The sequence below is a fragment of the Artemia franciscana genome, chromosome 2, assembly GCF_032884065.1.
Source record: "Artemia franciscana chromosome 2, ASM3288406v1, whole genome shotgun sequence".
NCBI lineage: Eukaryota > Metazoa > Arthropoda > Branchiopoda > Anostraca > Artemiidae > Artemia > Artemia franciscana.
Genome location: NC_088864.1, coordinates 49,170,325 through 49,198,084, shown reverse-complemented (window position 1 = coordinate 49,198,084; position 27,760 = coordinate 49,170,325). Strand labels below are relative to the sequence as shown.

The window sequence follows — 27,760 nt, the reverse complement described above, 5'->3', positions numbered from 1 at the left end:
ATATGCGTAACAATTTCTGTTCGTTTTAAGTTTTAATTCTGCTCCTCACTTTCAGTAGAAAAAACTTTCCATATTTATTTTTTCATTGTTTTTTTTTTAATAATGGTAGAAAATCCTGCGCCCCCTCCATTGAAGTCTCTTCCATAATAAAACGTTCCTCCATTGAAAGATCCTCCCACGTAACCCTCCCCCCTTCAACTCTCCCTCCAAAGCCAAAAAAATCCCCCTGAAAACGTCTGTACACTTCCCAGTAACCATTGCTATATGTAAACACAGGTCAAAGTTTGTAACTTGCAGCCCCTCCCACGGCGACTGCGGGGGAGTAAGTCATCCCCAAAGACATAGTTATTAGGCTATTCTACTATGGTGAATGAAATGACTATCTCAGAATTTTGATCCGGTGACTTTGGGGAAAAGTGAGCGTCGGAGGGGGCCTAGGTGCCCTCCAATTTTTTTGGTCACTTAAAAAGGGCACCAGAACTTTTAATTTCCGTTAGAACGGGCCCTTTTGCGACATTCTAGGACCACTGAGTCGATACGATCACCCCAGGGAAAAAAAACAAAAAAAGAAATAAACACGCATCCGTGATTTGTCTTCTGGCAAAAAATGCTAAATTCCACATTTTTGTAAATAGGGGCTTGAAACTTCTACAGTAAGGTTCTCTGATACGCTGAATCTGATGGTGTGATTTTCGTTAAGATCTTATGACTTTTAGGGGGGTGTTTCCCTCTATTTTCTAAAATCATGCAGATCTTCTCAGGCTCGTAACTTTTGACGGGTAAGACTAATTTTGATGAAACTTATATATTTGAAATCAGCATTAAAATGCGATTCTTTTGACGTAAGTATTGGCATTTCATTTTTTATAGTTTTGGTCACTATTGAGCCGGGTCGCTCCTTACTACAGTTCGTTACCACGAACTGTTTGACTGAGATTACATTTTTGTTCTATTTTGTTCATGTTTGTCCTCATTCTTTGCTTGCGTTAATTACGCTTGTGTCCCCTAGATATTATGAATCTGCTGAAAGTGCCGTTTGAAATTTACGTCGTCGAGTACAGGTACATGAACTTACATATTTCTAAATTTTTGTTCTCGAATTTCTTCTGAAACAGCTTTAAAATCTATTTTCTTTGCGTCTTATTTTCAATCAACATAATTGCTAAACTATTTGTCTGTCCTGATTCATTGTTGATATCAGATATTTTATTTTACTGGTTTTAACCTGGAAAATGATCTCTTTCCAGAAGCAACTTTTACTGGAATTGTTAAGAATATTTCATAATTTCAAAAATCAATTGTTCATTCTGATGGTAGCACCATGCCTTTTCAGACGCTGGGGCCAAACTGTTCCAATCGCCCTTTATCTGACCCAGTAACCAGAAAATACCACTCAATAGTTCCATACTATATAAAAACATGGTCCTAAAGATAAGCATAACGATGAAAAAAATTCATTGGCATATATCTCTAGCCTATTACACTAGTAGGCCTATAATTGCCGAATTTCCAATGGCAAGCTTTTTTGCTTATAAATTGTATACATTTGTTACTCACAGATTATACAATTTTTGTGACACAATATTAGAATTGGCTGTTTCACCCTATATTCCAGAGACTTACCTTTAAAGAGGCTGCTCTACACCCACCAAATGACCTCTATAATGGTCCATGCCTCCCAAACAGAGTGCATTTTCATATTGCAATTAAGTGCTGATAAACTTGTTTATTGGTCTCACCGTAAGGACGGGAATGAATTGAATTTGGTTTTGTAGTCAGTTGTGTTTTGGATTTCACGGGCTGAGTTAATATTTGTTTCTTTAAGAGTGAATATTAGGGCAAAAGAGAACGAGGTGTTTTAACACTGGGTAAAAAGTGCATGATAATTTTTTTTTATTTAATACCCTAAATTTTCTTGGGGGAGGGGTTTCAGACAACTCTCATATTTACTGCTAAAGAAGTGTTTTCAGTAATTACTATAATATCTTTACAATACAAAAAAATGTTAAGATTCGTATTTTAGTTTACCTTATTGCATGATTTTTGGAGATCGTGGGCCGTACGGGCCCAAAGGCCCTAACTTATCGAATATGAACTCATTAAAGGCAGAAATTTACGCCTTGATTGACTAATTGTCATAGAAATGTGTAGCTATTTTAATGTCTAAGCTGAAAATAATGACTTGAGAATTAGAATGATCAAATACGCTTCCCTACAATATTCACATGCAGTTATTCCGTTGCCCCCCTTCGCGTTTGACAACACACTTTAGTAATGAAAAGACCTACTCAAACGTGTCTCGCTCCCATCACCTTATTCAAACCCAATCAAGGCAATCCCCCTATTCATACTTAATTGATCTAAGTGATTGAATATGTGATTGTAACTGATCCTCGCGCAGATTCCAGTCGCCTATTCTGCTCCGTCTCTTCTGGACATTTTGAGATGATGAGGATTCCAGGCTCAGTTGATTGTTGAATGTTCTACTGGAAACAAGTGTTGTAAAGGATTACAGTACTACAAGGGAAATAAATATACCATAATTGTAAGTATTTTTACCTTTACAGGAAAAAATATTTCGAAACAGAATAAGTCAAATTTAGGAACCGTAAAAAACTTATGATTGGAACAAACAGATCATTTTCCAAGAAACATATCTCTTGATACAATTCATCGTGAGAGAAAACTTCCGGACCTTGATAACCAGATAGGATTAAGCTGCCTTTGTATGGCCCTTTGGGTATAGGTGTCAACAGGCTTAAAAAACATATTAAAAATGGTAGAGTTTACTGTGTAACTTTCATATGTAGCAAAAAAGTGACATTGGAATGTCGATAAAGGTCTAGAAAACTGGCTTTCCAGAAGGAGACATGCTTAAACAGAAATAAAGAAATTTTCAATTGTTTTTCCACATTTTGTCTGTTTTTGAATAAGTTTTCATCAATTATTATGGTAGTTTTTTTTCCAGAACCCAGGGCTATATGAGACCATTAATGGGGGCTGGGAATGGATTCTCAAAATCAAGAACAAAACAATAAGAAATCACATAGAATTGGCAATCTTTAAATCTCTTTCATTTTCTTGTAGCTTGCCTCGTTCTGAAGAACTGCTATTCTAGACCTTTACCGTGATGTTAAGTCTGAATCCAAAATAACTCCCAAAGGGGTTAAACTTCCCTATCTTAGAAACACAGTGGCATTTAACTGCTGTTGGGTGATCTTAGTGTTATGGGTGAGCAGGTTAGCTTGAGACCATGTCCTTTTAGGTAGTACATTTTTAACCACATTGTTATTAATGCCTTTCTTTGTGACGCTTTTGCACCGGGAAAGGGGTGGTCTAATATATTCCTGGAGAGGGGTTAACACTTTTCAAGTTCCAACCCCTGATCCCCACTATTTGCCATGGATACATCCTAGAGACATTCAATAAAAGTTTTGCCCTGTATTTTTGGTTAAAATTGGTTTCTGTGGAAATGTTCCCATTATGTAAACTAAAGTTTTTCTTGGCAGGCATGAAAGGTGGAATGTTCAAATATATCAATTAAACGACTCTAAGAGGAATCTAAGAAATCTAAGACTTATCGAGTTTCCACCAACAAGGCTGTCATTCTTTAAACAGCCTTGTGGTTCAATAATTTATTACCTTGTTGGAGGTTTTTCTTCTGTGAGACTACCCTTTCAAAAAGGGAGGTAGGTCTCCTAACATAAACTGCTATAGCACGGTTGTCAAGAGGGACATAACTATGCTTTTTGGAAACATTCTCAATTGGTTCAGTATTTTTAATATTTGGCACATGAGGGACAGTATTAAAGAAACAGAAATAACATGACCGTTTCATGCATCGAGGCCCTCAATTAAAAAAAAGTCCCCATTTAAATGTAGTCCAAACGCCTATTAAGATTCACCTCTGAAAAAAAAGCCCAATCAAGTTCAAGTTATTTGCACAAAGACTACAATAGAACGCAATATTTTGAAATTAAATTTAAAGTATTATATCTGGGTGCATAATCTTGCGTTTCAATAATTATTAGTAAGACAATATCTATAAATACGATTTTTTGTTATTTGTAAAACATTATTTGAACTAAACCTAAATCTCTTTTAATGTTGCAAGGACTTTTTAATTCCAGACAACCCTGTAGTGTGTCTCTAACTGTATTTGCTCTTTATACCTTAGCAGTGTTTTAACGCCACCGCGGTTTTCCGCCACCTTTTAATTCAGGTAGGTCAGAATAGACAAAGATATAGACATAAGAACAGACATAGACTAACCTTAACTGTCTATTCTGACCCAACTAATCCTCTTGATGATGCAAGATTTCCTGGGTGGCGGAAAACCGCGGTGGCGTTTAAACACCCACACCTTTTATACAGCCCATTGCTCATTAAGACAGCTTGCTACCTTTTTTTGACAATAACAGTTGATTTTAATTTTGTAGATTATCCTATTCCGTAAAAAAAAGAAATTATAGATAAAGATACTTAAGGTTCACGCAGATGTTCAAGTATAAGTGATATTTGCTTGTCATGGCAATTTAATTGCCAAATTAAGCAATTTTAGCTGCTTTCTCAAGCAATTGGCGCAAGAAATTCAATTTCTGTCAGGCAGTTCGGCAATTTTTTCCACATAACAGTAACATTCATGTAAATCGGTGGCTAAATTTCTTCTAGCCAACAGCTGCTGTAGAGGATACAATTCTGTATGAACATAACGGCAACTATAATTGCTTATTGGCCTAATTCACGAATATTGCCTTTGGCAATAATCTTCTTTTTTTTTGTGTGAACCTAGAATTAGATGACAAATCTATACCGAATCAGCGCTGCTTTTACATTTTGCTGGATTAAGCCTGGTCCCAGGGATCATGGTGTGTAGATCAGAGGACTTGTCACATCAATTTCCCATTTTAATAATGTTTTGCTTGTGCCTTTCCTCCGCTAGTAATATCAAAATTACTCGCAACTAGCAGATAATCTCTGCAGACTCGGTCTTGTAGTCTACTTAGAAAAAGAAGAAGAAACAGACAGAATAGATGGTGAAAAGTAGTTTGAAGCAGCGTCACCTTTATTGCTTGAATTTCTGGTTGAGGGTGTTGCTCCGATTAGACGGAGCGTTTCATCTAAACGATTAGATGAGAGCGTCAGCGATATGCATGGCTTCATCACCAACCTCGGCCCTTGGGTGGGCAATAGCAGGGAAGGGAGACGTGAGCTCTTTTCAAAGAAGGGTGATTAAAAGTGATGGCTAATGGTTTTTCCCATTGTGGTAAGTTGTAAAATAATGGTATAATGAATAAAATGCCCCACAACGAGTATCTGCCATAATATCTTCTCCACTTTGCAGAGGAATAAAATGAGGGTTATTTGAAATTCGACTACTTGTCTCCAAAAATAGTCTCACTTTTTCTTAGTTATTTACTAACACAGGAGTACCTTGTAATATTAGTTCTGTCATTTCACCAATTAGTAAAAGGAATATGCATAAAAACATTAGAGCTTTTGGTGTTAGTTCTTAGCGTGCAGAAAATAAAATTTTATTTGAAAGAGTTTTCTTGGCAAAAGGCAAACTTTGAGGCTTATTTGGTATTCATTTTAGACACACAGAAAATACAATATTTAGTAGTTCTAGGACAAACTATGAAGAGATTGTAGTGGCAATTTTGAATTGAACTCATTTTAGTCTGTTGGGGATTGAAAAAAAATCGTTAAGCTCTGGAAAACGTAGTAAATATGATAGCTAATCATTGTTAATGTTTACAGTTATGTAAGACTTTGAATTGCAATTAGCAAGACTGGCGAGTTTAGAATTTGACAATATAAAATAAAGGAGGCATTAATGGCATTTTATGCCCATTAACTTACTTCCTTGGGAAGTAAGTTAAAAAACTGCTAGGAATATTTGTAAGAACGCTTTAAGCTTCGTACTTGAGTGAAGTCACTTGTTCTTTCTGAGTGACACATCTTAGGAGAATAAGAGGAAATTAAGGGAAACAGAGAAGGTGTCAAAGTGTGATATAAGGTATTTGAAATGGAGGCTATGGATAAAATTGTCGAGGATGTGGAAGATGAGGATTTTGCGTTGCAGCACATTATTTGCTGTAATTCTTGGAGTGTAATCCAGATATGCTTGGAATGCATCGCTGAAGGGGTTGATTCACTTAAGACGCAAAAGATATTAAATAAACTAAACATTGGTCCGTGACGTGTTGAAGTTGTATTGATATAACTGAATGTATTGAAATCACATTTGCTCCACGCTTCACAGTCAAATGTTTCTTTATTTTAAGTTTAGTTCTCTAAATAGAAAATAACACGAGGATCAGACGACATAATAGCACGATTTTGTGTTTTACTTTAAGAGATTGAGAGGAAATAGTTAGTCCAGACTTTTAAAGATAGGACAGGGCCTCAAGTAACGATAAAAAAATTACTCAAGAGAGCCGGGCAGGAAATTTTGGGAATGTATTAAGCAGGAGCTCTAAAAAATGAAAAATAACAGAACCAATCTTTTTCTAATAATTCAGTAGCGAAGGAAGAATCAGAAGGAGCCAGAGACAGTAGGCTATCTGCAAGCATTGAGAAATAATAAGGCCTCCAGTGCTGATAGCGTGGCTAATGTATTTTTCAAATATGGTAGTTACGAAGTAGAACACAAATTGGGGAAGGTTATGGACGTGATTTTTGAAAATGGGGAAGTACCTAGGGGCTTTAGAAAATCATTCATCTAACCCGTTTATAAAAAAGGTAATAATAGGGAATGCTTTAATAACAGGAGTATTAGCTGAATTTCTGTAGGAACCAGATTACTTACTATGAAAAAACTTTTACCACTAAGAGATGCTGTTGAAACGGTTTTAAGGGAAGAACGTTGTGGTTTAAGGAATGAGAGAGGATGCGTCAACCAGATTCTTACTCTGAAATTAAATAAAAAAAAAACAAATTTTTTTAGCTGAAAGTAAGGAGCGACATTAAAACTTAAAACGAACAGAAATTACTCCGTATATGAAATGGGTTGTCTCCTCCGCAATCCCTCGCTCTTTACGCTAAAGCTTTTAATTGTTTTAAAAAGTAGAATTGTGGCAAAGAGTCAAACTTTAGCGTAAAGAGCGAGGGATTGCGGAGGGGACAACCCATTTCATATACGGAGTAATTTCTGTTCGTTTTAAGTTTTAATGTCGCTCCTTACTTTCAGCTAAAAAAATTTGTTTTTTTTTTTATTTAATTTCTGAACGTTTTTGAATTAATGCATGTTTGGTTTTGGCTCTCCTCACATAAATTATTAAAATGAAATTTGTATATTAATTCTTTTTTTGGCTAAATGGCTTTCTCTTAGTTTCGATCAGACGATTTTGAGAAATAAAGGGTGGAGAAGGAGGTCTAGTTGCCCTTCAATTTTTCGGTTACTTAAGAATGCAACTAGAACTTTTAATTTTTAACGAATGTTTTTATTAGTAAAAAATATAAGTAACTTAAGAATTAATTTACGTAACAAACTTTCCTAATCTTATATTTTTATTATGTATACGAGGGGGTTTGTACCCTCGTTAATACCTCGCTCTTTACACTAAATCGTAAGTTTTGTCCCAATTCTTTAAGAATGACCCCTGAATCAGAAAGGCCGTAGAATAAATAGTTTAAATTACTAAAAATACTTTAGCATAAAGAGCGAGGTATTTATCTCCTCCTAAATACCTCGCTCTTTATGCTAAAGTATTTTTAGAATCCCTCATTTGTGTAATAGTCTCTGTCGTTTTAAGTTTCAATGCTACCCCTTCCTTTCATTTGAAAAAACGTTTTCATATTTATTTTTCATTGTTTTCTTATAGTAATGCTAGAAAATCCTGCGCCCTTTTCATTGAATTTTTCTTCCCCCATGACAGATTCCTCCAAAGAAAGATCCTCCAACATAGCCTCCTCCCCTCAGCCCCACCCCCAAACAAAATAAAATCCCCCTGAAAACGTCTGTACACTTCCCAATAACCATTACTATATGTAATCACTGGTCAAAGTTTATAACTTGCAGCCCCTCCCCCAGGGATTGTGGGGGAGTAAGTCATCTCCAAAGACATAGTTATTGTGGTTTTCGACTATGCTGAACAACATGGCTATCTCAAATTTTGATTCGTTGACTTTGGGAAAAAAATGAGCGTGGGAGGGGGCCTAGATGCCCTCCAATTTTTTTGGTCACTTAAAAAGGGCACTAGAACTTTTCATTTCCGTTAGAATGAGCCCTCTTGCAACATTCTAGGACCACTTGGTCGATACGATGATCCCTGGGGAAAAAAAAAACAACAAAAAAAAAAAAAAAAACAAATAAACACGCATCCGTGATTTGTCTTCTGGCAAAAAATACGAAATTCCACATTTTTGTAGATAGGAGTTTGAAACTTCTACAGTAGGGTTCTCTGATACGCTGAATCTGATGGTATCATTTTCGTTAAGATTCTACGACTTTTAGGGGGTGTTTCCCCCTATTTTCTTAAATAAGGCATATTTTCTCAGGCTCGTAACTTTTGATGGGTAAGACTAAACTTGATTAAACTTATATATTTAAAATCAGCATTAAAATGCGATTCTTTTGATGTAGCTATTGCTATCAAAATTCATTTTTTTTTAGTTTTGGTTACTATTGAGCCGGGTCGCTCCTTACTACAGTTCGTTACCACGAACTGTTTGATTAATAATTGAGAAGTGGCCGAATCACCGGACTGCCTTAGTCCTCGGTAGATTACAAACAAGCATTTGACTCAGCTGATAGGAGAGCTTAAGTGAATGTCCTATCTTATATGGTATACCACAGAAATACATTAAAGTGATTGGTTCTATGTACGAGAACAACATTGATACAGTCTAGGTAGGAAGTAGGGTTAGTTGTTGGTTGAGTATTCAATCAGGAGTTAACCAGGCTGCGCTCTACCCCCGTTTATGTGAGTTATTTTAATGTATCTCAAGGAACACGACAGAGGCTATGGAGTATGAAATAAAATGGGAAAATAACACCCTTCTAGACTTAGATTGTTATGTTTGACTATACGACTCTAGACTAGACGTTTGACTGAAGGTATATCATACTGCTGATCATACAGTAAGCTTTGCAAAAAAAGTACCTCTGTCCCACTAATTAAGTCCTTAGCGAAAAAAAAGGTTAAGGTGGTTAGATCACGTTTTACGGATGAAGATTACCAAACATTGTGCTTTCATACCGCCCACCTGGGGTTAAAAAATAACAAATGTATGACTCACGAAGTATTCTGAGGAAGCGGATGGGGAATGTTCTTTTTCAGTGTAGTCCTGAAGAAGGATGTATAAGTCGATTAGCTGGACGAATTTATAGTTGTTGAATAAACAGGGGTTGTTGGTAATTTTATAGAAAAGTGTTTGGGTAAAAAAATTGAATGGTTGATTGACTAGAGAGTGAGAATTATTCTGTTTTGGGGTCCACCCCAAAACAGAAGGAGTCTGAATCCCCGCCAAGAGATGGAGTTTGAATAGTTATTTTGAAACATAAGAGAAAAATAAACGTAATTTATATTTTTAGGGATAGCAACAGGTCCAGATCCTCAGAAAACTCCTCTGATTACGCCACGGATTGCCAATGGATAATAAATAAACTTGCATTTACTGTCAGATCATCCTTCTGACCCCCCCTGCCCTCCAGTTTGGCTTATCCTGTAGGAAATTGTCTTTGAAGTTGGTTAACTTGCTCCCTATATTGACGCATTGTCTACATTACTTTTTTGATAGTTCCCTTTCTTGGTCATACTTAACATGGATATAAAATGTATTAATAAATATTTTCTTGGGCTTTTTAAACAGAGCTGATAGTTTTTTTTCCTCTGCCACTGGAAGTATTCAATACTACGGATTCAGTCAGTCCCTGCAATCCGTTCTCGCTAATCTTCAAAATTAGTAACCAATAATTATTTATATCGATGAAGTCTTCTTCATTTTTGAATTAAAATCAACTTGGTGGACTGTGATAAAAAGTTGAGAGCCATGGCTAATTGAAGAAAAGGTCGAGACAAATGGTCTGAGTGGGAGGCAAAGCTGGCATAATCCTTTTGGACAAGATTATGATTGAAACTCCTTTTTCAGGGGCTTCAAGCTTCACGCATGTTCGTTTTCCCATATGGATCCAGTACGAAAAAGATTAATTAAGCCGTTAATGTTTACTGTTGTTTATAAAGTAGAGCAAGCAGGGTTAATTTCATTAACCTCCAACATACACTTTATTACTAATTAGATCACTTTATGACTTCAATATCAACTTTCAAGTTGGATATTTTTGGCTATTTCTTATGATTCATTTGGCATTTTCTAATTCTATCCAGCCACAAATTGGATTCTTCCTTTATTGAAAATCAGCTGAACTCGAATTAATTAAGCGTAGAAACTAATTATCCAAGTTGATTGGAGTTAATTTTCAGCACCTACTAATTTATAATCCATGCTGAGAATCAATTTAAATTCTCATACTGTGGTTGTCTCATGACCGAAATTGAAGATCATCCTATGTCCAAAGGAAATTGAAAAGCAAACCGCTAAAAATGTAATTATAATGATTTCTAATAGACTGTCAAGCTTTAATAAGTTTTCGCATAAGGTATTTTTTGATTACCTGTCAAAAATTACCATATTGCGCACTGTCGGCTAATTATATTTGTGAACGAAAATTTTAAATCACAAATTCACGAGGAACAAGGGTGCATTAAATTTATATCTCTTACGGAATTGGGGGGGGGGGGGAATTGAAACACTACTCCGGGGATTTAAGTCAGCCACAAAATATTTTTTGCTCAAGTTAGGCCCATACGAAGAAAGTCTTAGGGCTTGTATAAAAACTAAAATCTCGAGATTTTTTTATTTGTTTTACCTTAGTTCCCCACATCTTTTACACAATGTGTCTGTTATCCAGGTTATATCCAAGATTTTTGTTGGGGGGGGGTCACAGTATTTCTCCCCTCTCCTGGTACGAACTTGTTTGATTTGTTATGATTTATTTTCAAAGCCGTGCAGACCAGTTTGTGCATGAGGGAGCCATAGTTCAGAAAGATTCAGCTTGGCGAAAGTAAGCAAACCGTGGCGAAAAAGTATACCAATCAGGCACGCACGCGGTATTTTTTAGGGTGGGGTAATAAAAGAATTATTTGATAATTTGAATTTGAAAAACCAGCGTTGGGCCCCATGGACCGCCTCCTGTGTACGTCCCTGGTGTGACGTATGCCACATTCATGTGGCGGAACGGTTGTGCTTCGAGATGTACACTAGGTATCGGAGAGTGGGCCCCCTTCATTATTTTCATGGAATGCTCCTAGAAGGGGGTATAGGGACACCAAAGGATTCTGTAGATATGTTTTTTTGAGTGGTGGGAGGGTGACAGTCAAAGAGTTATTTATGAGGAAAGGGTTAAATTTTAGGAAATACTATTTTCGTCAATTTGTTGGACATTGGTTGTGGGCGTGTTTAAGTCAAGCCATTAAGATTATATATAAATCATAAATAAATAAAAAGGAAAAAATAAACGGATAACTAAAAGAAAAGCGAATAGCAAGCAACCACGGTTGGACCAAGTTTGTGCACAATTTTTAAATTTCCATTGATTATATATATATATATATATATATATATATATATATATATATATATATATATATATATATATATATATATATATATATATATATATATATATATATATATATATACGGAAACTTTGTCACTCTGAGTTTTTTTCTGGCTTTGTTACTTTCTGAGGGAAAGAGGACTGCAAGATTAAAAATTCTTGTATTTTGAAAATTTCGTTGAAAGTTCCAAAATAAAAAATTTAGTTGATTTTGAGATGAAATCAAGTAATATATATATATATATATATATATATATATATATATATATATATATATATATATATATATATATATATATATATATATATATATACTTCCACACTTTTATTCTTAAAAATTTTATTTTTAGATAAAAGGTAAAATCAAATTAGCAATTCTGAATGGGCATTTAATCTGTTTGGTTAACGTCAGGGGAATGATTTATTCACTATTGAAGTTTCTTACAAGTTATAGACATAAAGTACTATAACACTTTAAGTCATTCTCTGGCATTTTGCTACTTTACGAGCATTAAAACCAACACAATAAATTCAACTTTTATGGATTAACTTCAGGATAAATTTTGTTTTACAAAACTCATGCAGGCTGATGATATCTCTTTGATGAGGTTTGGTTTTTTTTTTGTACTAGTCTTACTGGAATATTCTTTTGGTGGATGTTTCAGTGTTTTTGCATTCGAATTCTGCAGTCATGAATCCCCACCTTGCTTGCTCTCAGGTGTGCCGATTCATGATGCCATTGTAGGGGGTGGCCAAGGTTTTTTTTCAGTTTATTATTAAGACATACAAAGAAGCATATCCTAAATCTACCCCTCTAGCTCGCGCTCCTCCTTGGTCTTGAGGATTAAGTGCTGGTTATCAGGAGAAGCTTGAAAGTTCCTTCTAGGGTACACCATCATCAAAGTCAATGTTTTTACTAGTCTAAATAAAGAAAGTGGTAGTTTCACTTTTTCTCTTCCTCGAATATTTTTGCTTATTTACCATCTTTTTTCTCTTTTTCTTCTCCTTTAAGAATTATTTCTTTTTTTTATCAAACATTTACGATTATATTCTAATGTAAAATAGTAGCTTTTACTGGATCTAGATCTAGAAGAAAGGAGGAGTGATATACAGAGAAATACACTGAATTACATGAAATTTATAACAAATTGGTTTGTCTAATTCAGTATTTTACAGTAAACATTTTTGAAAGAGGGAACTTGATGACAGTGAAGCTCCTCTTATTACTAGGATAACCCTGAAGCTTCCCCTTGGCAACTAAACTGCAGTTAAACAAACTAACATTTAGTTTTTAACTTACATCTTGCTTATACCTTATATTGGCGGTTTTTCATCCGTATCTATTTTAGTTGCAGACAGATATGTACAAAGGAGCCCATCCCCCCAATAAAAACTATTGCATATTTATTCCTATTTAATGGTTATTTCTTAAGTTTTCACGAACATGTGCCTCCCGCCCCGGCTATCCCAAAATAATTTCGTATATACTGTATACAGGTATTTATTTAGAACAGTGGGGGCGGGAGAAATCTTCAGTCGTTTTTGAGCAGATATGTATGTAGCATATGTGTCTGCTTACCTGCTACTTAGAAGCATTTTTTTCCTCTAGTATTATTGGAAGCCAGCGTGGTTAGAAAATCAAAATCATTTTCATTAATATCTGTGATGGACATACACAGGTGATACACCCGGATGGACATTGGAATTAATAGGGTGTGACGTGACCCGGAAACTCTGTTAAAATAAGCTTCGTATTTGGAGCAAGTTTCTGCTCTTTCAATTAGAGAGCCTCATGACAGATAAGCCCCAATTGGGTCCTTTTACTAATTATTTGGCCGCATCAGAGGTTAGTTAACATTTTTGTGTCCGTCCAGACAAAAAATTGGGAGTTTACAGTAGAGATAATTAAGAATCCAAATACTGATTGGAATTCTTCTCTTAATTAAAGTAAGTTATATGAAGCATGATGCTTAAAGAGAATATATCTCTGTCAGTGGTCTGAAATAATTGGATTCCTTCTGCTTTTAGCTGGACGAAATACATAAACTGTCTTTATTATTTCGAATTGTTTACAATATAACTACAATAAATTATGATTTATATTCTTCACATTTGGTCAATATCATAGGTAAATTTTGAGATTTTAATGCCAGTTTTTATTTTGAGCAGACAAAACAGAAATTCCACAGCAGGTCTGCATAGTAAGGAAATCAGGGTTTCGGTAAGCCCCTCAAAAGCTTTCAAATCATTTTGTAATTTCTTGGATACGACATTTTCATAAGTGAATGTAGAAATTGTCATACCTTTATAATGATTAATAGAAGGCTATACATTTAAGGGACGTCCATGGTGAGGGGGAGTAATTGACGAAGAGAATTTTCCCTAATCCATTGATATTTTTAAATTTGCAATTTATGGTATTTCAATGAAAAATAACATTTGGTATTTTGATTAGAAAAAAATTGAAAAATAAATAAAATCGTCCCCTCCCCTTAGATTAAAAAATACTCCCGAATTTCTGGGTTTCTCCCCTCCTTGTAATTTTTTGGGGTTCTCTGCTTATTTTGAAAATCAGTTACGCACGTAGATATTATTTTGATAATCGGAATAGGAAAAATATTTTAATTTCTGTCCTCAATCGGTTCGAACAGCCAGAGACTTATGCAGATAGATGCTTTATTTCGTGATTGAAACAAAACAAGGTATTTCACAGAAGATTTTTGCAGGTCTGCTTCTTAAATTTTAGTAACTGAAAGTCAAACTCTTTATTTAAGGTCAAAACCATGTTTCTGCCTGCTAGTAAGTGGTACACTGTCTTATTGTTCAAGCTTTCAATTATAATTTTGACTTCTCATCACAGGGAGACGGTTTTAGATGACAAAAAAAAATTATATGCTTAGGAAAGTTTTCTAATATATTTCTGTATAGACCTACTAGTTTACAAACATGATCCTTTTTTTCTAGCTCTCATTCTTTTTAGTAATGGTTTTTGAAGCTGTTTGGTTGGATTTACTGGTGTTTCAGACGAAAAACTTCCGAAAAATATCGGTGTACAAAACTAATGTAGCCTATGTTGAAAAAAAAAGACCTGAAATTTATTTTTGTTTCCAGCATACAAATACAAAACTAATACTATTCGTATTTTAAGTCAATAAAATTTAATTTTAAAAATTCAGAAGAGCCAAATTAAAAAAAGAAGTTTAAAAATGTATTATACATAAAACTCTGATAAGCAAAGTTGTGTTTACATTTTCGTATCAGTTACCAAAGTCTTAACAGTCATTTGATGTCAGGTATTGATCATGGAAGATGGTTTGGCAGAATCCAATAAAAAGGAAGAATTACAATACAAAATTCAAATCGTTCAAAATCAGTCAAGTTTATAAACTTAATGGGCGTCTCACACGCCCTAGACCGTCCCCTGGCTGTGACTCTGATCTTGGAGGGCCATTTTTTATTACAGTAACTCTGACGCTAGTCAAAGGTCAAAATTATTGAAGTTGATGGGGAAGGGTCTTTCGCCTGACTGCTATTTTCCTTTGTATATACAGCCTTGTAGAAAAGCTCTTTAGTAATAAAATGAGCCCTTGGAATCTACATTGTTCAGGAAGACATTGATTTCAGGGAAGAGAGGATAGTAAAAACGGCCAAATACGCTAAATAATTTTTGTCACACATAGACTAATCCCATTAAAAATCTGATAAAATATATATAAATATAAAGTTTTTTAAAGTATAATTTTTACAATATAAAACTTTTTTGACATTAAAAAAATCCCCTTCTTACTATTGGTTTAGCTCCTCCCTTGATTTATTATAATTGTAGTATTCCCGTTGGAAAGAAAGTGCAATTAGAGCTATAATCATAGAATCAGTTCGGCAGATTTGATATGTTCTCTAAAGCATGAACCAATTAAAAGTCTTATCTATTCTTTCACCTTAATTGTGAGATGCGGTGCAACTTTTCTTTGAACCTATTTTGAAAGCTCTTACTATAGAACTTTCTAAAATAAATTGCGGGCTTCCTACTAATGAGATTCTATCATCATTCTTCTATTACTAAGTCGTCTTTTGTTAATTACTCTAAGGGGCGAAGGCTCTTTCAAAATCCCTGAGTTGAGTTTTAGCCTTTTCCTAACAAGGGACGTAACAAGTATAACGAATTCCCGGTTCAGTACACTGTGCTCAGCTTGGTCTATGACAAAGAAAAGATCAGCTCTTATGCCGCGAGGACTTTCCTTGTTATTTTCCTTGATGAGATTGTTAGGCGAACCTAGATTATTAGACTCAACTTAGGTCAACCGTCAGATACAATCTTGTATAATGAGAGGTCGCTTGAACACTGACCTCTTTTTTGTATTTACAACTAAGGGTTTCGTTACTCCTAAGCCAACAACAAATCTTAAAGCGTTCGAAGAAAGATCATGCCCACATATTTATTTACAGTGGGAAAACTCTTTATTTACTCAGAAATGTGCTTTGTTTAAGAATAAAAGTTCAATCGGTGCTCTATTTCACTTCATTATCTTTCTGATTGTGAAATTATAGTACAGATGGTATTTAGTTTAGGGGATACGTATGAAAGTATGAATAAAATAAACTATACCTTAGGGGAGTTCAAGCCTTGGCCAGTAGTGGAGTAAGTATTACTAGTGCCTTCCACGTACTCAAGACATTACGCCCCTTTTCCCACTGCTGCAATTATAGATGTCACATATAGACAAATTGTCTCTCCCTTGTCCCATAGTAATGGTGGCCTTGGGTTAGTACACGTTTTTATCGTGGTTTGGTATCTGGTATGAGATGGGCTAAGAGGTTTGAAAACAATCTTTTAAATGTTACAAAATGTGCCTACAACCCTTTAAATATTTTTTATAAATATTCTATAGTAATTTTATTTAATTACCCTTAGTTATTACATGCTTTGCTTCCTTCTCCGGGAGATTTATGATTCACAAGAAAAAGCAAACATTTTAGGTATTTGGGGAAATCTGTGGTAAAGAAAAAGAAAAACAGAAAAACACTTTCTTCAAGCTTGTGAAGAGCTGCTGGTGCCAAATGCCTATGAAAGCTCAGTCCTTTTCCAGGTACAAAAATCCCCCCCCCCTGTGTTCTTGTCTCTCCCCCCTGTGTTCATAGCCAGTTATGGTGTATTTAATGTATGAAAGTTCTTAAGCCGAACTGGCTAGCCATGACAACAAACAGCAAAGAGAGAGAGAGAAAAAAAAAACATCAAACGAGACTACGGCCAGTAGAGAGAAAAGAGATGAAAGACTAAAACAACGCGGATATTTCGCCTGTATGTAAACTAGGAGTCCGCAGCACAAGCTAAAAAAAAACCACTAAACTACTAAAAACAAATATAACCACCACCAATATTAATAAATACAATTGTCGCCACTAATCCACGTAGGGAAAAGAAGCTATTAGAATTACTTCAATGAGAACGTCAAAGCAACTGAAGAAACATTATAAAAATTGAAACTAAGTTAACTATTCTGTTGTGAAATAATCCTCTTGTTAGCTAATATTGAACCAACTCTCTTTGGTCTAGTAGATAATCTAGTCCCCTGGCGATTATGTAAAATTTCAGTTCGATATTAGCTAACAAGAGGATTATTTCACAACAGAATAGTTACCTTAGTTTCAATTTTTATTATTTTTCCACAGTTGCTTTGACGTTCTCATTGAAGTAACTCTAATAGCTTCTTTGCCCTACGTGGATTAGTGGCGACAGCTGTATTTAATAATATATATATATATATATATATATATATATATATATATATATATATATATATATATATATATATATATATATATATATATATATCGTGGATTAGTGGCGACAGCTGTATTTAATAATATATATATATATATATATATATATATATATATATATATATATATATATATATATATATATATATATATATATATATATATATATATATATATATATATATATATATGCATGTATGGATGTATGTGTACATGTATATGTGTGTGTGTGTGGGTGGTTGGTTGTATATTTTACAGCTGGTAAAGCCATTTACTAAACTGATAGAATTAAGTAAAATAAATCAGCAGATACAAGTGAATGAAAGGAAACTCCTATTTCTGAACCCTTAAATCCTTTAAAATAAAATTACCTATTACTACTATATATTTAGGGGACGTTGATTTAAGGATCCCGAATACTAGCTCATTATCCCGGTCATTAAATAAATCTCCCCTTAGATTTGCCATTTCAGTATACAAGCATTTAAAAGTATATTTAATACACATGTATATGCGTGTATTTAAAAGCCAGTGGCCATATACACAAAAGAAATAACGAATGAACAAATCGAAGAAAAACACAAAATTGAACAAAGCGAAAAATAACACTCAACATGTTTCATTTATGTTATAAGTTAAAGGTTTATATTATAAGTTTATATTATAAGACATTATATACTGCAATATATTACGTAAATATAGGTAAGACTAAGGCCGTGTCCAGGGGAGGGTTAGGGGGTTTGGACCCCTCCTCTACTCCACTGAAATTTTAGTCCAATTAAAAAAACATTACAAAAATACATTTGTAAACAAATTTTTAATGAGTTTTTTAGTTGTTTTTGTAATCTCCCCTCCTACAAAAATCCTAGATACGGCCTTGGGTAAGACACTATAAATATATTATAAAATAGGTAAGACAAGGATGCAGACATTGTTGCCCAGATTTTTCTTCCTCTGGGATCTTTGAAATTAAATGTAAAATACGTTTTTTGTAATTTCGTAAAAAAAACCGTAAAAATACGTTTTTTTTACACTTAGCGGCTAATTTCTTTCCCGTAATTGAACTGTCCTCCCTGTGAAATATGTTAGAACCACCGAAATAGAATTCTAAAAAAAAACTTCTGTGTCACAATCCTTTATAATGCTGAGAATTTTAGTAATTTACCTCATTTAAAAACTAATGAGATATTTTAAACCCAATTATCTAGCTCTGTACATCCATCAACTTTTTGTATGCTCTCCCTTGTTGTAAAATTAGCGAGGGTATTCGAAGAATCGCTTTTGAAGCGCGCTAACGAAGAACATAATTACGTCTTCAGCTTACAATCAACTTAACAGCATAAATCAACCTCATTATATGCCACAATTTACCCGGTTATTATATGTATACCAAGCAATAATCATTTTTAACATCATTACCAAACAAATGAGTGAAAATCAACTATCATTGTCAAGTCAAAACTTGAATTAAGAATTTCTTCAACACAACAGCCCCTGATTGCAAGGAACAGTAGCATTATTTGCTGTAAGTTTGAACTGAAAAGGCTCATTAGAGATTCTCAGCTAGAAAACAAGTCTAATTCAAAGTCTTCGAAGATATCCGCGTTCATTTGCCGCTATTCACAATTGTGTCGCGCTTGATGTCAGGCGTGATTAGCCCCTTATGTGGCTGATTAGAGTAATGAATCAAGCCGAAGAGATTTTGGGCTACCTCCTGGGAAGCTATGGCGTTCGATACCCGCTACTTCGCAAATTAAACACAGATGTTTCAAAATTAGTAAAACTATCAAATGTCGGCCTTCCATCTATTTATCAAACAGTTCGTGGTAACGAACTGTAAGCAAGGAACGACTCAATAGTAACCGAAACTCTAAAAAACGGAATTTCGATACCAGTAATTGCATCGAAAGAATTAGAGTTTTATGCTGATTTTAAATATATGCGTTTCATCAAGTTTATCCCTACCCATCAAAAGTTACGAGCCTGAGAAAATTTGCCTTATTTTATAAAAAGGGGAAACACCCCTTAAAAGGCATAGAATCTTAATGAAAATCACACCATCAGATGCAGCGTATCAGAGAACCCTACTGTATTGGTTTCAAGCTCCTATCTGCGCAAATGTGGAATTTTGTACTTTTTGCCAGAAGAAAGATCACGGATGCGTGTTTATTTCATTTTCTGTTGTTATTTTCCCCAGGAGTGATCTTATCGGCCCAGTGATCCTAGAATTCCGCGATAGGGCTCATTCGAACGGAAATTAAATGTTCATGTGCCCCTTTTAAGTGACCAGAAAAATTTTAGGGCAACTAGGCCCATCGCCGGAACAGAATTTTAGGGCAAAGTCGCCGGAACAGAATTTTGAGATATCCATTTTTTCCAGCATAGTCGAAATATTTAATAACTATGTCGTTGAGGACGGCTTAATCCCCCCGAGCCCCCAGGGGAAGGGCTGCAAGTTGTGAAGTTTGCCCATGTTTACATATAGCCTAGTATTGGTTATTGGTAAGAACATTAACCTTATTTCACTTCTTGATTGGGATCGCTATGATACATAAGTACCTATATATAAGTAGGAGGGTAATTTGTGCCACTGTTTGGTCGTCGGAAGGTATCATAAGAACTTGAATATATAACCTTTTGGTTACCATTCTTATCTATTGTTATGTCTAGATTAAGGTGTCTAGGTGTAAGCAGTGAACTATCCTGCAACTAAGCTGCTACGGTACTGTGTTATGCTGGTACACTCGACATTTTCCGCCAAACTCTGTTATGTGTCTTGCTGAAAGGTTATATCCTATGAAAGAATTTCTTATTCTTGGTCTTCTTTTCCTAAAAAAGCTCATAAAACTGTCAAATCTTGAACAAAAGCAATGGTCATTGTGTTTAAACTTTCCTTTTTTGAAATTCAAAGCTCACAACCGATTTCAATCAACAAAGCAGTTGGTTGTATTTGTTTTGTTTGCATGAACGAAACAAAGAAGAACACGAAATGGTTGCTGATTTCTGAACCCCGTTGTAAGCTGGTTCGTTCCAGTCTGTCGGTATTTACCTCATTTTATGCATCAAGGAGTTTGATTTCATGGAGTGCAAAATATTAATTTCCTTGAATGAGTGAAAAGCGCGATACCGGAAAATTATTGTATTAGAATATACAGGTTAAAATTTAACATTTCAATGGAAATTAATCTTGAATGTATTTTCTCTTATGAGAATATTGAAATTCCAATGGAAATTTTTGTTATGTACTGAGGCTGGAAAATAAAACTACAATGTTTTTAAATGAGTCCTGGCCTGCAAACGTCTCCTGTAGATTCCTAGGTAAGCCAGGAATTACCAAGGGTCCCAGGCCTAGGGGGCGCACAATGCCAAGAGGTGCAATAAATTATCACTGTGTTAATGTTTTTTCTTAATGAAACTGAACTGTTATGATTTATCGTCAAAGTGCCAGATGCACTCCACCACTCCACTTCCTATTAAAAAAAATGATTTTAAAACAACACAGGAATTCCGTGGCCACTTATAAACTGTCAAATGTTTCCCAAGAACGGCAGCTGAGAGCTCGGTATCTCCTCTCTTTTTCATTAATTTTGGCTCATTAGTTGTGTTCTGTTCAGTGCTTCCACTATCTCCGAATTTCCTAGGATTTCCCTGAATCATACAGTTGGTGGTAACGAACAGTAGTGTGGAGTGACCCGGCTCAATAGTAACCGAAACTAAAAAACGGAATTTCGATACCAATAGTTGCAAAAAAAATCGCATTTTAATGCTGATTTTAAATATATAAGTTTCATCAACTTTAGTCTTACCAATTAAAAGTTACGAGCCTGAGAAAATTTGCCTTGTTTTAGAAAATAGGGAGAAACACCCCTTAAAAGTAATAGAATCTTAACGAAAATTACACCATAAGATTCGGCGTATCAGAGCTCCTGGATTGATTTTCTAGCTCCTATCTACAAAAATGTGGAATTTTGTATTTTTTGCCACGAGACGGATCACGGATGCATGTTCATTTGTTTGTATCTCGCAAAAACGGAGTGGCAAAAGTGTTTGGGCCTAGAAGGGTTACAGGTTTAAATCCGACCCTGCTCCTAGGCAGGAATTTATTCTGTAGAGAGGAAAGAGAATACGATGAGAACATGGAAACGAGTGAGTTATATAAAAAGGGTTGAAATTATTGCTAAAATCCTTCAAATACTGATGTTTGGGGTTTAGCGAGTGGAAGGAAGAACTAACCCTTGCCTATGTTGCTATTCATCTCAAGCAAAACCCATTCACAGTGAGGTATTGCTAATTTTGGGATTTAGTTAGCGCTAATTTGAGCCATTCAGAAGCTTTAATGAAATTTTTCAGCCAGTTGGAAAATTCTATGAAAATCCTATTGGCTGAAATTAGCAGGATTCGGTATAGTAAAATCTCATTGTAAATTGGCCTATAAATGAATCTCGTGATTTGGCAATTTCAACTGAATGGCAATTATGCTCTTTGATAATTCTTGTATGATTCACGATTCACAGCATTATGGCAAAGCCCCTGTCACCGTTCCTTCAAATTTGAAAGTATCTGGTGAATATCCAATGCATAGCCTAATTGAACTTGTTTCCAAATTAAGAATAACTAATTTACATCTCCTAAACGATATAAATGATTTAAACAGGTCTTAAAATAATCTTCATTTTTTACAACTCTGTTGTCTACCACGAGCGCCTGGAAAATTCTCCTAATTAAAATTACTGACTTGTTTTTAAAATCAATTGCAAAGCATGGTTCATTTTATAACAAGCTGAGACTGAAGAACCATTTATAAAACTCATGTCACTAACATTAATAGGAACCTGATGTAGACACTCATTAAAACTAATTGGGAATAGCCTCATCTGTTCATGGAGGGGTTCACAAATTCAATGTCTAATTATTCTTGCCGATCTTTAGATGACGAAGATATTCTATGACTTGCTTAATCCGTAGTTCCTCTTTGGAATTGGATCATTTACAATAATCATACACGAAGCTTGCTGCCTGTCACCATAATACGTAAAAATGTTATATTAAAGAAAAAAAACTATTGAAAGCATTGATGCCTTCTGAGTTCGCTTCGGGGGGAGGGAAAGGGTATAGATGCAAATTTAGGGGGAGAGTTGAAGACTTGCCAGAAGAAGTTTATAATCATCTTATGGCAGAATTAGAGGAAAAATCTCCAAGGCTTATCTAGAGGCCAAAAGTTTTTCATTCTTAGTCCTCAGCTCACCGTCCATACATATCTCCCTTGCAGCTCCCTTATTTTTTCACAAATCTTCTGTTGACTTAAATTAAAGACCCGTGAAGGTTGAAAGCCTTGATCATAAATGGGAGGGGTTTCAAAGCACATGGTCAGGTGACTTTTTCTGCTGGACTTAGATGAAGTATCAGGCTGGTAATAAACCATACATTGGGGACAACAGGAATTATAAAACAAGTGGTATCATACAAGGCTTGATGGCAAAGGGGAGTATACTTGCCTGTAGCCTTGGTAACTTAGGTTTGAATATTGCACAAGACAAATTTTTGTCTGAGAGAAGACTAAGGAATTTTTTCGTCTTAGAAAGGACTAAGAAACTGAAAATAATAATAATAATAGCTCGCGTTTTCACAATGGACTAAAAAGTGGAAATTTTTTCTCGAACGCCTTTAAATATCAGTGAAAAAGCGAGGCTAAATCGGATACAGCTTTGCATAATATGAACTTTTTAACTCGTTTTTCTCATCCCACCGACTTTCTTCATTTACGCCTTTATAACCTGGGCCAGTTTAATATATTCTTTATATAAAGTCTGATCATTTGCTAACGAGTTAATTTTCTTAGTATTTATAATTTATAAATTCCTGTCAAAATTTAATGGGTTTAGTTTAACTTCTGATAACAAAAAGAGTTATCATTTGCGTGGCAAGTAGGCTACTTTACAAAAGTACCTTCTTGTGTCCAAAAAATTAGTGCCATAATGAAGCAACTTTTTGCGGCCAACAGGAATGTCAAATCCCCTCCACCGATGCAATATCTGTTTATTGAGCTGCGTCTCCGATAGTGTCAATTGTCAAAATCTAATAAAGAATGCAGCGAGATCATGCTTATCCAAGCAGTATTTGTAATCCCGACCCCCTTGCACACAAGTATTAGGAATGCCAGCTTTAAATGGAAATTCAACTTGGTGCATGCCTAGTAGCTGTCGCCGGATATTAGGCAACGAACTAAGCTTTTGTATTCTTTGACACTTGTAGCGATTTTTCACGCCCGCACTTGAAATTGTTAACGGATATACGCATTATAGCGAAAATATGAGAATAATGAATAGCCTGATGTGGAGTGACAGGGGTGTAATCAAACTAATCTTATTACAGATTCGCTCCTTGTCTTTCAAAAATATGACAACTTCAAATTTTAACTTGTTCATGCGAATGTTAGAGTTTCTGCTCTAATGCCTGGCAGTGTACTAGAGTTTTTTTTTTTTTTTTTTTTTTTTTTTTTTTTTTTTTTTTTTTTTTTTTTTTTTTTAATATTCTGGTTGTTTACAAATTTAATGAAATTTTAATCTATCGCTGTTTCAAAACTGCTGATATTAATAAGAGACTATTTGAATATATTTGACTGTTGCAAAAGCTACATTATTTTATCAGAAAAAAATTATGAGCTAGTACATTTATTCTAGATTAATTTCTGCGGTCAAGCATCTGCATAAGGGAGAAGTACCGCATTCGGACTAGTTCTTTTCTCAGAAATCTAAAGACTTTATGGTTTTGTTTACATTTTCCCTATTGCTCAATTCTCAAAAATTGTTTATTTGCTTCTGCCACGACCATCCAATGGAAGACAAAGTTGACTTCGACTGGTGTTCCGCTTTCCGCCACCTGTTGTACATCTCAGAGCGCCACTTTGGCCACACAGCTCCATCACACATGGCACAGTTCCACCTCGCTTGCCGTACCTTCGCCACACTTGGCAGGCACCACCCGGTGAACATGACTTCAGAAGGTGGGCAACCCTCGGTTTGCTTATGATACGGGGTAGTGAAAATCATCGTTAAGAACGGCTGAAAAAGCAAAATATTAAAAATTCAGCCATGCTTCTATTGCCCTAGTGAGCATATCCCAGCAAACTGACATTTCTAGTTGGATCTCAGTTACAACTGCAAGGTTTTCGAAAATATTGTTCATTTTATAAAGTCATTGATGTTCAAAATGAAGAGGAGAGTGAAAGTTTTAGTTTTTTTTTTTCAAAGCCATGGTTGTATGTATTCACTTGAATTTGGAAATGGAAAGATGGAAAGATGGAAAGCTTTCAGATGGAAAGCTAAGCCTGCTTTGTTAGCTAGCTTGCATATAACGCCGTATAGTGACCGCTTTTGGAATACAGAGAACATATGTTGTCTTTATACTAAATGGAAAAACAAGGACGGCTATGCGGCCTTTTGTTTGACAGCCTCTAAATACATTTTTGTATAATTATTATTTGTTATTAGTATCACTTTTCCCTATTATTATCACAACTCTCTGGCTTCCTTTGAGGCCGGCGTTTCTTTGCCAGAGTAAGTTCTTATAAATTGCTGAAATTTTCGCTCTCTCTCTCTCTCTCTCTCTCTTTCGTTCAGGAGTTAGCGTTTCATTAGTATGTATATCATCCCCCTCTTTTTCAGAGGAGGGAGAAGATATAAATACTAGAGATACACGCTAGGAGGTGTTATCCCTCTCCAAACAGTGCCAGTTATTTGTTGTCTGATTTTGTTTTTTGTTTGTGAAGATGTCTTATCTTATTATTTACCGAAGTAATTCCTGCTCAAACATTTCAGATTCGCTCCTTGTCTTTTAAAAATATGATAGCTTCAAATTTCAATTTGTTCATGCGAATGTTAGAGTTTCTGCTCTAATGCCTGGCAGTTTTTTTTTTTTTTATTTATTTTTTTTTTTTTAAGTGGACATTCTAGCTGTTTACAAATTTAATTAAATCTATAATTTTTAAACTTCTTTAATCTTTGAGATTTTAATTTTATCTTTTTAAATATGAAGGTATAAAAACAAATCATTATTGTATACATTTAACCAGGAGAGAGCAGCAAGTGAAGCACCAATACTCGATCACAGAGGAACAGAGTGATGTAAATAAAAATTGCACTCAAAAATGTAGTTATTTCTCATACATTTAGATTGTTTACGAAACAAAAAATTAGATTTTATTCTCTTTTTACTCGCAAAAATTTGACATAGCAACGACATATGACTTCAGCGACAGGTGAAAAGGTGGGCCTATGTGGTTTCCATTTTTGGGGGGCTGCTGATACAGGTACTTTAACTAATTTATTTTTCAACGGAAGATAGTATTGGCGAAGAATGCTACTTTAAGTTAAAATCACCAGTTAAATGCATTATGAATCTAAATTTAGATGTGTGCCAATGTCTACCACTAGAAACAAATTGGATGGGCTTCTCTTTTCAAATTGGCTATGAACTTATCGACTGTGCAGTATTTTAAAGGATGGATAGGAACATCTTGTTCTTAGATATGATGATTTAAAAAACTAGGAGAGGGGTCAAATAATCTTGAGGACTATTTACTCACAAAAATTCACGTAAATTCACGGAAATATTGGTTGAGAAATGTATTGTATTTTTCAAAGTATTGGGGGATAATTATTTTGTTTTATCAATTTTTTTCAATAAAAACATTAAAAAGGGAAGATTTTCAAACAAACACTAAAGGAGGTATTTTTTTTTAAATTTAGAGGGCGTAGTTACCCCCTGCCTCGCCCACCCCCCATTGACCTGCCTGGTCTTAAGATGTATTTCAATCTTCATATATGATGAAAGCAATCGAATTTTATGGTATACGTTCAATGTTTATGTAAGGCTGGACATCTGTTTAATCAATTATATCGCATAATCAAGTGTACATCACTACAAATTACTTTTCGTAATTTCCTCTGATTGATATTGTCTTTAATGGGCAAACATTGGTCTTTTATAGTTATTACCTCCTTATTATTTAGAAAAGGGAGTAACATCGCTCGGCATCTATATAGACATTTTATTACTTTTATTTTTTACTGCATTTCTACATGATTAGATAAAAAAAACAAGTTTTTTTCAGCTGAAAGTAAGGAGCCACATTAAAAATTAAAACTAAAAGATATTATTAACTATACGAGGGGCTCGCCCCCTTGCCAATACCTCGCTCTTTACGCTAAATTTCAAATTTTGTTCCAATTCTTTAAGAATGGCCCCTGAATCACAAAGGCCGTTTAATTAGAATAAATAATTCTTTTTAAAGTAAAAAAAACTTTAGCGTAAAGAGACGAGGGGGTGAACCCCCTCGTATACGTAATAATTTCTTTTCGTTTTAAGTTTTAATGTTGCTCCTTACTTTCAGTTGAAAAAAATATATTTTTAAAAATTTAATTTCTTATCGTTTTCGAATAATGCTGGGAAACCCGGCGCCCCCTTCATAGACAAGCCTCTTCCCCAATGAAATATTCCTCCATGAAAAGATCCCCCCACATAATACCCTTTCCTTTATCCCCCCCCCTCCACCAGAAGAAATCCCCCCTTAAAATGTCTGTAAACTTCTTAATAGCGATTACTATATGTAAACCATGGGCAAAGTTCATAACTTGCAGCCCTTTCCCCCGGGACTGTTGGGGATTAAGTCGTCCTTGGAGACATAGTTATTATAATTTTTCGACTATGCTAAACAAAATGAATATCTCAAAATTTTTGATCATATGACTTTGGGAAAAAATAAGCGTGGGACGGGGCCTAGTTGCCCTCCAGCTTTTCTGGTAACTTTAAAAGGGCACTATAAGTTTTTAATTTTCGTTCAAATGAGTCCTTTCACGATATTCTAGGATCCCTGGGAGAAAAGAAACAAAAAACAAATAAACACGCATCCGTGATCTTTCTTCTGGGAAAAATACGAAATTCCACATTTTTGCAGATAGGAGCTTGAAACCTCTACAGTATTGTTCTCATACACGCTGAATCTGACGGTGTGATTTTCATTAAGATTCTGTGACTTTTAAGGGGCGTTTCTCTCTTTTTTTTTCAAAAATAAGGCAAGTTTCTCAGGCTCCTAACTTCTGATGGGTATAACTAAACTTAATGGAAGTTGTATATTTAACATCAGCATAAGAATCTGAGTCTTTTGATGTATGTGTTTTTTAGATTTCGATTACTATTGAGCCGGGTCGCTCCTTACTTACTGTTTATTACCACGAACTGTTTGATGGATATTATAATATATCTGAATAAAATTAAAACAAACATGAAAATAGAACTTGAATTAGCTTAGTTTAAAAAGGAAAAGAAATTAAGGCCCTATCCAGGATTATTTTTCGG

The 27,760-nt window shown here is 34.8% G+C and overlaps 1 protein-coding gene across 6 annotated transcripts in view; it reads left to right on the top strand.

The window, feature by feature from the left end:
- Window positions 1-1,801: 1,801 nt before the first annotated feature.
- The window catches only part of LOC136043076 (LIM domain only protein 3-like), a 74,622-nt gene continuing 48,663 nt past the window's right edge, over window positions 1,802-27,760 (top strand). For 4 of the 6 annotated variants that reach the window (XM_065728020.1, XM_065728012.1, XM_065728008.1 and 1 more), the window contains exon 1: window positions 13,401-13,469. In XM_065728020.1, the coding sequence (XP_065584092.1) occupies window positions 13,416-13,469 (54 nt within the window). In that variant the 5' untranslated portion in view covers window positions 13,401-13,415. Of the gene's footprint in view, window positions 2,546-13,400; window positions 13,470-27,760 lie in introns of those variants that run through there. The other 2 variants (XM_065728028.1, XM_065728039.1) reach the window with 2 other exon arrangements.